This window comes from Tenrec ecaudatus, chromosome 13 (genome assembly GCF_050624435.1).
Source record: "Tenrec ecaudatus isolate mTenEca1 chromosome 13, mTenEca1.hap1, whole genome shotgun sequence".
NCBI classification, from domain to species: domain Eukaryota; kingdom Metazoa; phylum Chordata; class Mammalia; order Afrosoricida; family Tenrecidae; genus Tenrec; species Tenrec ecaudatus.
In genome coordinates, this window is record NC_134542.1 from 77,185,250 (window position 1) to 77,198,517 (window position 13,268).

The 13,268-nt window shown below is 37.7% G+C and overlaps 1 protein-coding gene across 2 annotated transcripts in view; it reads left to right on the plus strand.

The window, feature by feature from the left end:
- Positions 1-13,268, plus strand: part of FAP (fibroblast activation protein alpha) — a 103,316-nt gene that overhangs the window by 44,800 nt on the left and 45,248 nt on the right. For both annotated transcript variants that reach the window (XM_075529537.1, XM_075529536.1), the window contains exons 11-12: positions 485-620; positions 5,272-5,316. In XM_075529537.1, coding sequence (XP_075385652.1) covers positions 485-620; positions 5,272-5,316 — 181 coding nt within the window. The remainder of the gene's footprint in view (positions 1-484; positions 621-5,271; positions 5,317-13,268) is intronic.

A 13,268-nucleotide genomic window follows, 5' to 3' on the forward strand; every position in this document is an offset into this window, starting at 1 on the left:
TAATTATGACACTGACCCCAATTTGAACACTTGCCCATCGTCACAGCTAAAACCTAGCTTCAAACACAAATTTGCCTGGAGAAGAAGACAGCCTTTCCGCCACACTGGGCTCTCTCTCAACTAATTAAAAAGTGAAAAATTGAGTTTACCTATGTAAAGTAGCCAACTTAGTGTTGTTTTCCATGCAGATTGACCACTAGCTTTGATCTAATTTCTTTAATTCTTTTCTAAAGCACAAAATCCCAAAATGGAGAAAAAATTCAAATATGAAATAGTTTCATTAGATGAGTGAATTCTTTTTCCAGGTATGTTCTAGAATTAGCAGGCATATTTACACTCTTTCTAGAAAAGGACACTTGTGCCTTCATGATCTACTGAATAAATATTCCCAAATAAGATATGTTCTGAGGAAGCAAAAATTAGAAAATTATTTGAATGGGATCTTGACCTATGATTGTGACTGTTGGTTTTGATTGATTTGCAGTGATTATTATTTCAGTTGGCTTACATGGGTTACCGATGAACGGATATGTCTGCAGTGGTTAAAACGAATCCAGAATGTTTCAGTGCTGTCTATTTGTGACTTTAGGGAAAACTGGCAGACATGGGACTGTCCAAAGGTAAGTATGTTGAAATCATAGACGGATGTTTCCAAAAATGAAAGTACAATAATGGGGATTTATTGTTTGCTAAAATTTTGCATTATAGAGCCAGGATTACTGTTGTCAACTCACAACTTCTTTACAAAAAAGGCACTCACTAGTCACAGATCCACTATTTTTATCACTTATAGGATATTTCTTGCTTTTTTTTTCCTTTAGTGATGATCCTTGAATATAGAAAAATAATGAGGCAATGGAACACTGAGAGAATCAAATAGCTGATTCTCAATTAGGCTTGAACCCCACTTTTGAGATAAGAGTAGTAGCAAAAAACAATGGAAGAAGAAAGAAAAGGGAAGGTAAGATGAGGGTGACATATCCAGGGTGCAGTTGAGCACTGATGAAACACACAACTATCCTCTAGTTCTCTAAAATTTCCTCGCCACCACTATGGCCCTAGTTTCATCTCACTAATCCTGCTAGTCCTGAGTGTGTACATCGGTACAACCAAGAGCTTTCGGTGCATGGAATTCAAGACAGAGTATCCCCTTGGAAACAGTAAAGGAGCATTGGCTTCCTGAGGGCATGGGATGGCAGAGAGGAGAGATGGAGAACAGGTAGCTTTGATGACTGCATAACCCCACTTGAAGGAAATGAACATCACAATGTAGGGAGGATCAATTCATGGGATGGTGTAAGTTAAGGCAAAATTCTAAAAGAAACGAATATAATAAAAATAAAGTCAAATATTCCCAGTCTAAAATCAAAATGGATAATTGAGAACATGATAAGGGATGATCTTAAGAGTGTGTCCTCTACCGTATTAACATAGGAGGCTGTGGAGAGCTTGAAAATTAACTAGTGATTTATTGTTGGCTTTTAATTGTTTGTATTGCTCAAATCCAAGCATAATATGTTGAATTAATGAGTCAGAGAATGACTTCACCAGTCTAAAAGCTTTAATTTAAGTCTCTTCATAATCACTCCTATTACAGATTAAGAAACACAAAATGTTTTCTTTAAATAGGAAATTTGATGGGTACATTTCATGAGGCTTCTAATTATGAAGACATGTTCCATTAACTCAAACATAGAATAAGCCTATTTTATTAAATAAAAAAGCACAGAGCAATCAAAGTAAATCACTAAATTCTATCTAGAAATTAGTACACTATGTTTTCCAAAGAAAGAGTCATTCTGAATATGTTTGGAAATATATCAAAACTATAATAATCAAAGTAACTCAGGCTAAAAATATGTTCTAAATCACTATGATGTCTGTAAAAGACGACTAATTTTGATGGGAAATGCTAGAAACTTATTTTTATCTTATTTATGTCTTAGTATACAAAGCAGGAAGAAGATTTTGGCACTAATGTATCATAGGCAGAAAAAGATAGACGAATCTTAATTATGCTGGCTAACTAGAAATCATTTATCTGATTTGTCAGCTGCTTGGGGTGAATGTATCTTTAACATCCTCATTGAATGTGGGTGTTGGAAACTAGAACTTTAACTTTATTAGTTGAAAAACTATATAAGGTTAATTATTTGGACCCAATTTTTCACTCTGAAAATAGGCAATTAAAAACTGTGATTTCTTTGGAATTTAAAATTCTAATTTATCAAAATCTGAGATGACTTTATTCCAAATTGACAGAACATTTAAGATGCTCATTCAATAAACATTGGAATTCCCTAGAATATATATATTTTTTAGTTTGTGGGAAAAATATTAAATTTAGAATATCAAGTTTGGATAACCTTAGAATTTCTAAATGATCTCTGTTTCAAGAACAATCTAATACATACATGGATACATGGAACACTATTCATTTTTAATTTTGCAGCCACGATATTGATGATTGGTACGTTTTCATGTTCTGTGAACAAATTGTATGCTAAGTGACCTTGCAACCCTTCATTCACATTTAGAGTCATATCCAAAACAAAGTAGCAAAGAGCTGGCAATTACTACTTTAAAAATATCTATGTTAATGATATTCATAGAAATTAGTAGTTACAAGAAATATAATTCACCTCATTCTACCTCCAAAAAGGGGATTAAAGTTATTTTTATCTTTAGAGGAAAATATAATGCATAACAAAGGTTTCACTATTTACCCCCCAAAATCTTGTCTTGTTCATTATGCCTAAAAAAAAGTTCTTACCATTCTTAAAATCGATAATTCACCTCCCTTTGTAATAGAATATTCTCTAGCAGGCCCCTTGTTTCACTGACTGGTCCTTTTCTTTCTTTTCGGCTTCTCTCTCTTCTCTAGACACCTTAGTATTATCCAGGTTGATGTATTTGCCAGGTAGGCTAACTGTCATGAAGCAACAACCTAAAACCTTCAGTAATTCAGCTAGCAGGGAAAGTAGAAATTATTACGTGTTCATATAATGACCCACTTGGCTAGCCAGCTCAGTGGTGACTAGCACGTGCCAACTTCAGTCATTCAGGGACTCGGGTTGATAGCGACTTCCAAGGCTTTCCCAGGATTTTTCAAACTTGAGCATCAGCCTCCAACTCCAAAAAGGGAGTAGCGGGTGGAGTGGGTGGGGAGTGGGGAGGAGGCTTCTGTATGAAAGGTTTTTATGGACTTGGCCTTGAAGTAGCACTTGTGCCTTCTGCTCATATTCTATTGGCTAGGGCGTACCCGAGGACCCCATCAAACTGGAAGGGAGGTTAGAAAACATAGCATCGCTGAGGCCTAGGAAGCAAAGGAGATGATCTGCTGATGGTACTGCGATCTCTGTCGCAAAGTCTCCTGACTTGCTTTGGATGATTTTTGTCAACACTATAGGTCTCTTTTATCACATGCAAATAACTTTCACAGTTATTTCTGTTTGGAGACTTTCACTCATCTCCGGCTCTATCTGCACTGCTTTTCTTTGGGTCTTTATTATATCTTTTCTCCAATCATCACAAGAACTTTAGTTATGACACTGCTGGGATTCAAACCCAGGATCTCATGCTTCCTCAGAAGGCCTTCTAAGCCTCTGTGCTAGCACGATAGCTTTTCAATTAATCTCATTGTTCTCTTCCATCTCACCACTTCCAATCTGTTCCCTCCATGGTGTGTTTAATTATATACTCTAAATTGTGAGCTCCACACCTTTCAATGACTTACTTACAGGAGATATTTTATCTTCTTAGCATGATAGAGCAGTTTCTCCAAATCTTGCTGAGGCTGCCCATCCTTCCTCAGCTTCTAACTCTTCCCTCAGTCAGTCACCATGTCGTCATTCAGAACCACATAGGGCTTTGTAAGATGCCCGCTTTCCACGGTCTTCATTCTCCTCGAATGCTCTTCTTTCTCAAGCGAGACAACCTTTTGGGCTTACTCAATAGTTGCTAAAAGAATAATCGATTACATTATGCTTAAATAAGTACCACAATAAGGCTTGGTACAAATTTAATTTTGTCCAGCTATCCCATAAAGTTCAATAAACAAACATTTCCTTTTCACCTACACATCAGATGCTTAGATTGTCCTTGGCCATAGTAGATAGAGTAATTCCAAGTCATCTCATGAAAGACCAGAAATGTCATATGTATTTGTAATATGAACCAGCGCATAGGTAACCCATATGTAGAAGATTTTGAATGCTGCAATCTTAAATACAAATAAGAAATTAGTTGGCTAAATGACTAAGGTCATTGCCATCGAGTCAATTCAGACACATGGTGACCCCTGTGGGTTTCCAGTCTTTCTCCCATGGAGCTGCTGGTGCTTTCTCACTGCCCACCATGTGGAACGCAGCCCAGTGCATAACCACTACACCACCAGGGATCCTACTGATTAACAGTAGTCCCACACTTTTATTGGCATATAATCCACGAATCATAAATGCAACAGTTCAATCATTTGAAGAAGAGTTGTACAATCATCACCACACTCAATTTTAGAGCATTTTCTCCTTTCTTGTACTCCTTGTTATTAACTCCTATCCCTACCCAACTCCCCAACCTTCCATGCCCTACCCCCAAGAAACCATTAATCCAGCGCCTGTCTCTGCAGATTCACCCATCCTGGATTTCGTATATCAAACAGCATACACATATAAAAAACAAAGAAACAAAAAGAGCTAAGAGCATTAACAAAATAAAATAGCGAAAAACCTCAATCAAAAATAAAGCAAAGTAAATTAAAAAGTAGAGCAACTTGAAAATGGGTCAAAAGGGAGATAAACTGAGGCGGTGTTAACCTTTAACCTACTTGCCTTTGCAATGATCTACGTTCCATTGCACTCTGTAGATAACAGGGTTATTAACATCCCTAGTCTGTGTTCACAGGGATTCACGGCGCCTTCGCACACGTGTATTTACCCTTCACTCTTTCCCCCTAAACTGCTACAATTTTTAAATGGGTCAAAATGGGGATCAAATATGGCGTCCCATTTTAAGCTAACTGTATGTGCTACAGTCTTCTCTATGACACTCTCTGTCTGATGACACGGCTCTTCACGTCCCTCCCCTATGGTCAGAGGTGGGGTTGCGGGAAGCTTAGTCTATGTGTGGATCCTGCAAATGGATATGGGGCTTCCACGGACTTCTAGGGCCTTTGTAACAACAGTCCACTCTTAAGTGATGAAAACGATCCTGCTTGTATTCAGGAAGCACATGTTTCTAATCATATAACTGATATGACATTTTGTGTTTCAGACCCAGGAGCACACAGAAGAAAGCAGAACTGGATGGGCTGGTGGAGTATGATTTTGCTCTCTTTTCCTTACTGTTTAATGAAACTTGACAAATTCTCAGCTATCAAAGGACTATTTGAAATGTATCCAAATTGGCACTACTTATTTTCATAGGAAAAAAAAAAACAAGGTAAAAAACACAATGGTAGTTGTTCCTTAAGAGATTTTGTGCCAGATATATTTAATGCCTATATTGTGAGTATTCCACTTAGAACAAATCATATCCTTCACATCTTAATCTTAATATTTTCATAATTTGCTTCATAATTTCACTTCTTAAACACACTAAAGACTACTTTTTTCACACGGGACCACTATCCCCAATATGCCTAAAACCAATTTAAAATGTTTAGCTGTTTGAATCCATAAGTAAAAAAGTAATCAAATATTCTTTATAACTTCAGGCCAGTCTACTTATGTTTGTACTTTTGTACAAACTAAATTTGTACTTCTGCACAAATGAAATTAAATTTTATATGCACATATTCACTTCATTTTTAGGTAAATTAGACACTAAGGAGGAAAATGCATATTTGGGGGGATTGGTCACTCATATGGAAAGTCTGGGGGCAGGCTTATTTAGTGATGTATGAGGGTATTCAGTGGGGAAAATAAACCAAACCCCCCAAAAACGTGTTTTAGGGAAATGTTGACTGTATTATATGTCCTATATGAAGAATAAAAAAACTAGGACAAAGAATAAGTAAATATTGCTAACTATCAAAAACAATGATTGAATCAAACTCATTTTTAAGGTAAATACAGGGACTGCTCTGAGGGGCTTGGTATCTTAACCCAGTAAGAATGGGGCTGCTAATCCCAGACTCAGTACCACTCAGAACCAACTGGACAGAAGTAAGTTGGTTCTTATGTTTTTCTGAGATGTAGACATTTTTTGCAAAGAAAAGGGAAACTTTTAAGACTTGGATTAACATATTAACCCAGTGCTGAGGACTAAGCATTGGGTTTTAACCACAAGGACAGCAGTTCAAACCTACCAGATGCTCCACAGGAGACAGTTGAGATTGCCTGTTCTTATACAGAATTACGTTGTTGAAACCTCCAAGGAGCAGTTCTATGCTGCCTTACACAGAGAGCTGCTAGGAGTTGGAATCAGTGCAATGGCAGTGAGCTGCTTTTTCAAAAGATGGAAATAACAGAGAGTTCTCATGTGAATTCTAAGAGTGTACATCTTGTGGAATATACAATTTAAAGTGACTAAGAAGAAAGTGAACGCATTTGATGCATTGAACATTAATGGCAGATGACCTGATGAGCTATGGGAGGACATAAGAAACATCATTCATGAAGAAAACAAAAGGTCATTAAAGGTCTCACATGCTTTGAACATGTGGTAACGAGAGACCAGTCCCTGGAAAAGAATGCCATGCGTGCTAAAGTGGAGGGAGGGGCAGTGAAAACGAGGGAGACCCTCAATGAGATGGACTGACACCGTAGCTTCGGCGATGAACTCAAGCACAGGAACAGTTGTGAAGATGGTGCTGGACCAGACAATTTTTCAAAGCAAGTAAAAATAATCAGAAACGAATAAACTCCTTGTTCCACACTTTTTCTGAATTCAGAAATTTCAACTACATGCAAAAATTGCGCTCTGTTTTTAGTAAAAGAGACTTTATTTTCACTTGGTAGCTAGATGGTTATGAATCAATTTAGCATCAACTTCTTAGAGACGGTACATAATCTGATTATTTTACTAATTGTACACAGTAAATGTAAGAGGTATTTTAAAATAATGAAATATCAACCATTTATAGATGCACAACACAAGGAGAATTCAAGATAGTCCTCTTTGAATGCACCATTCTAAATAACCAAGGAAAAGTTAGCAATATGCAATAAATAAATAGGCTTCTCTAAGTTTTCTGGATTCTTGACAAATCAGAATGCTACCTTCTAGGAAGGTATTTCCTAGAACAGTATGTGAAAACCTGAAGAAAGGGAAAATTCCTCTACTCATTCCATCCCATTGCAAACATTTTTGAGTAAATAATACTGGAAAGTAAAAGTGATCGAAAACTTATTTCAGTTGTATTTTCCATTGTAATCCAACTAGTGCTACTATAAATCCTATGAATGGTGTAATTTTACAAATAAGTCAGTGATGATAGCAAGCAGCTCTCTCTAAGGTATTACCATGGGGATCCGTACACATTTATTCTGAAAATGCTTCCAGTGCTCAAAACACTGATAATTTTTCAGATGCAGCTTTGGAAATCCCTGTTTGTAAGTAGCCTCAGGTCGACAGTTGTATTTTATTCATCTTTAAGATCTATATGACACCAGCCCCACATTCTCAGTGGATATGAGCTGCATGAATGAATAAAGTGATTAATTCACTGCCTTCTAAGGCGGCAGAACAGTCTTTTAAAAAACCACCAGTGTGGGCATATAAGGGGGCTTCAAATATTTGTGATAAAATTACATTATCTTTTAATTTCATTACTATGATTTCCTAGAAAACCCATCCCTGTGTATATCTTCTTTAATTTTCTGCAGTACACAGCAAATTATGCAGAACTAGCTCGAATGAATAAATGAGTTATTTATCTGGGACATGTGATTTCATGCTAGATCATTTTAATGTCTGTGGTCTTAAAATCCATTTGGAAAAAATTATTTTTCTAATCCACTGACTTCAATTTCCTAAGATTTATCCAATAGTCAGCAAGGCTTCTGAGTTCCAGAGAGGGAATTGTCAACAATTCTGAGCAATGATTGCTGTGAGTAACAAGCTCACGCCCTCCCAAGGTGACTGGTATGAAGGGGCCATTCATTAGATATCATAAGTTCTGACATGTCTTTGGCAAAGCCAGGCGACTGCTTTATACAGTCATCACTCATATGCCAGAGTAACTTGTGTAGCTTCCTTTGACCTATATTAAAATGAATGACCATGAAATTAACCAGAAGCTATATAGAAACAAATATCTGGTTTTGGATGTTTGTACAAGCATATGATATTTAAGAAAACAGCAAGTCATAGTATAAATATTAAAAACAATTTTAGAGAAGTAGTTCCCTTAGAATTTATCAACTAATTTATCAAATTGGTTCAAACTGAAAAAGATATTCAAATATCACCCAGGAATTAGAAAAAAAATGAGATTAAATGACTTGACAAAAGTAACTCATCGGTTAGCTACAGACATAAAACTTGCAAGCAGGCTTCCTGAGAATTCTTAGTTCATACTTTTCCCTCCAACACTGTGGTACACAAAGGATAACTAAACTTATTCTTTAGAAGTTTATCAGAAAATTAATAGCAAATTCACTTTAAATCGTTTTGCTGCAGGATGAGAATAGTTACACAACTTGAACAGTCACTGAAATAATTATATACGTAGAAATGATTGAATTGGTATGTTGTGTTATATATATCCTTCACAGAAACAACAGAATACTTTTATAAATAAATAAAAAACTTTAATGGCTTTTTTGCCCTATAGAAAAGAGCTAGAAAGGAAGAGTTGGTAAACTAACAAAAAATTGTAAATATTTAGTGTTTAATTCCTTAAAATTGTATAAGTAAAAACAGTAAAAACATAAAGTTTAGATTCCAAAACTGCACTTTAATTATCTAAAAATAGTTAAACAAAATATGACACTTCCCTTAGGTTGTTGGCAGGACCCCTTGGTTCAGAAAAAAATTAACGTTTTACTTACTGTTTGTGAAACTATACTTCTGACTGAATGTGAGTTCCCTTTGGGCTTCAGACTTAAAGTGGTAGAGCACATACCAACTATGACAAAATATTACACAGTGGCAAATATTATTATCTACAAGAAGAAATATTTTACTTGGCTTTTGCCCTTCATAGATCCATACACCATTTATTAGAAAGTCTAAGCATGATAAAGCAAACTGCAAAGGCCCTTGTAAAAACTGATGACAATCGCCTCATTTTGTGCTTCTCTACGTTATAGTTGTGGTTCACTGTGAAGAAGCACTTTGTATGGAAGACACTTTGGACATGGCTGTGGCAATGTGAGCATAGATATAGATATTCCACACTGACTTTCCCCTGCCCAACGGCTCTTCTAAGTTCCCTGTGTTACATATGTTCGATGGCAGGGGAGACGTTAAGTCTGTACTTAGCAGAAATATTCTTCCTACTTGACTGATTAAAAAAAATAATGTTGTGCACTGTTTTCAAAATTTTAATAAAAACAAATGTTTACATTTTAAACTAGAAAGAAAAAACAATAACTTTAAGAAATATCTTTAAAAGAACTGCCAGAATGGAGTTTTTTTTTAATCCATGGCAGCATAAAATATTTTGTGACCGTAAGTCTCTCTGTTTGTGATGAAGACAACTTAGAGTCAGTTTTGTCTCTCATAGCAGAGGGGGATGTTCAATTGTCTACAGATGGGCATTGGTTCTCCACTCCATGCCCCCCACCACCCCCCAATTCACATTGGGTATGATTTTGTTGTGGGTCTTAGATGTCTGATACCTGATCCCATTGAAACCTCATGATCACACATGCTGGTGTGCTTCTTCCATGTGGGCTTTGTTGCTTCTCAGCTATATGGCCGCTTGTTTATCTTCAAACCTTTAAGACCCCAGATGCTATATCTTTTAATAGCCGAGTACCATCAGCTTTCTTCACCACATTTGCGTATGTATCCGTTTTGTCTTCAGAGATTGTGTCAGGAAGGTGAGCATCACAGAATGCCAGTATATTAGAACAAATATTCTTGTGTTGAGGGAGTACTTGAGTTGAGGCCCAATGTTCATCTGCAACCTTAATACTTAGCATATAGATATGACTACATACTTCTATTCGCCTCTCTTTATAGATATATGTATACATATATATATATTTACATAAGTACATGCCTGTATTTAGGCTTCTATAAATGCCCTTTGTCTTCGGTTCTGTCCTCTACATCCTTTTACTTTCCTCTTGGCCCACCATCATGTTCGGCCTTCATTCGGGTTTAGTAATTCCTCGTTGCTACATTGCCCTTGATTAAGCCCCACTAGGCATCCTACTACCTTCCTTCCATCGACTTTAGTTCACTTGTTGTTCCCTTGCCCCTGGGTTGGTTTCCTCCCCACCCGTTCCTTTCTCCAACCTCCGTATCCCCTTGGAATCATTGGTCCTGTTCTTTTCATCTCCGAATTATTTATCCTGCCAATATTATCTAGATAGACATGCAGATAAACTAATAAGTGCAAAATCCAGGTAAAGCAAACAACAACAAAGGAAGTCAAAACCAACAAAATAATAACAACAACAAAAGAACAATAACAAAAAGAAAGCCACGGACAAAAATGGAAAATCCTATAAATAAGTTCAAGGTCTGTTTGTTGGCCTTTGCAAGTTTTCCAGTCAAGTCTGATGGGGTGTCAAACTCTGCCTCCAAAGTCTGTTTTTGGTATTCCCCAGGGATTTCATCACTCTGCTCCCCTGCGGCTCTGCTGCATGTGCTCAGTGCCTCACAGACCATGCACTATTCCCACTGTGTCTGCAGTGCTGTCCCCCACAGCACCATGGTTCAATGAGGGACCATGGTGGTGGAGCCCATGCATTGGGGCTGGCCCAACGGTCCTCCCCGTGCATTGTCTGCTCCAAGCAGGAACATCGTCCTCCAGGCTTGGTGGGCCAGGATGTCCTCTCCTTGCTCTCCATTCCTTTCGTTTGCCTTGTGGGCTCTAATCAGACACACCCTTATCCCCAAGCTGTAGCCCCAGTGAAGTCCTCTGAAGTACATTCTTCTGTGGGGGGTAGGAGTGGGGTGGGGGTTGTCCCCATAGTTTGGATTGGGGCCGACCCCGCAGACCTCTCTATTGGTTCCCTGATACACGCTGCTATGTTGTATTCACATCTTGACTCATCAGGTGGAAGCCTGGTCTCTCCCTCTCTTGTGAAGAGATAAATAATACCTTCCCTTGGGTGGGTTAGGGCTCTCTGTTCCCCCACTACCTGTGTCTTTTTTTCCCCTCTTTCTTTCCCTTCTTATTTAATTGGCTGCCATATGTATCCCTGGATTGCCATAGTTGCTGGACCTCACCCCAGGGATATATGTGTATAGTAGCTTTTCCCCTATTCCCCGTTTTTGTTTTTTAAGTTTACTTCAGTGGACTTATGTTGTACTTGTCCTTTTGTACTTGGCTTACTTCACTTAGCATGATTTCCTCCAGTTCTTCCCATGTGGCAATGTGCTTCATGCGTTCATCACTGCTTTTTAGAGATGCATATTACTCCAATGTGTGTGTGTGTGTGTATATGTATACACACACACACACACACACACCAGTTTTTTGATCCATTCGTCTGTTGATGGAAATGTGGGTTGTTTCCAACTCCTTGCAATTGTGAATTTTGCTGTGATGAACATTGGAGCACAGATGTCAGGTCATGGTTTGTTTCTTGTCTCTTCTGGGTATATGCCCAGCAGGGGGATTGTTGGGTCATATGGTAGCTCAATTTCCATCTGTTTTAGATATCGCCAGATTAATTTCCATAGTGGCTTTACATGCCTACATGTCCACCAGCAATGGATGAGAGTTCCTGTCTCCCCACAGCCCCTCCAACACTTGTTACTTTCTGATTTTTTGAGTTGGGCTGTCTTTGAGGGTGTTAGGTGATATCTCATAATTGTTTTGTATTGTTGTTTTAATTTGCATTTTTCTTATGGCTAATGATTTGGAACATTTTCTCATATGTTTATTGGCCATTTGGATTTCTACCCCTGTGAAACTTCTGTTTAGGTCCTTTGCCCACTTCCTTAGTGGACAGTTAGCTTTTTTTTCTTATTGTAAGCTTGCAAAGTATTGTAGATTTTAGTAATAAGGCCTTTGTCTGATGTGTCATTGCTCAAGATGTTTTCCCAGTCGGTGGACTCTCTTTTTACTCTCTTGGTGAATTATTTCGTTGCACACAGGTGATTTATCTTCAGTATATCCCACTTGTCAATTTGTGACTCCTATGGATTTGTATCCTTCCCTATTTCTGATAGTCTATGTATTCCCAGTGCCAAGGTTCTCAGGTTTGCCCCAATTCCCTCATTGATGATCCTAATAGTTTGGGATTTTACCTCAAAGTCTATGATCCATCTTGAGTTTACTCTTGTACATGGAATGAGATAAGGTTCCTGTTTCATTTTTCTTCAGGTAGATATCCATTTTTCCAGCACCACTTATTGAAGAGTGCATCCGCTTCCCATTTGATATTTTGGGGGCTCTTATCAAAAATCAACTGTCCGTATGCTGATGATCTTACTTCTGAGTTTTCAGCTCTTTTCCATTGGTCTGAATATCTGTCGTTATACCAGTACCACACTGTTTTGACTACTGTGGCCATATAATAAGTGCCAAAGTCAGGTAGAGCAAACTCTCCCACTTTGTCCTGGAAGAAAACTACTTGGCTAACTGACTAGGAGTGATACATATTTGTACCCATTCCAAAGAAAAGTGACCAACAGAATGCTCACATTATAGAACAATATCACTGATATCAAATGCAAATAAAATTTTGCTGAAGATCATCCAACAACGGTTGCAGCACTATGACTGTCAGAAGTTCAAGTCTGATTTAGATGAGGACGTGGAACAAGGGACATCTGATGTCAGCTGGATCTTGGCCCAAAGCAGGGAATTCCAGAAAATTATTTACTTGTGTTTCATTGACTATGCATAGACATTTGTCTCTGTGAGTCAAACAACCTAAGGGTAGTCTTGAAAAGAATAGAAATTCCAGAATACTCTATTGTGCTCTGGGGAACCTGTACATGGATCATAGACACTTGTGCAAACAGACCAAGGAAATATTGCATGGTTAAAAATCAGGACATGTGTGTGTCAGGGTTGAATCCTCTCACTATACTTATTCAACCTGTATCGTTACTAAAGAATAAGAGAAACTGGATTGTATAAAGAAGAATGTGGCATCAGGATTTGGAGGAAGGCTTATTAAACAAACTGTGATATG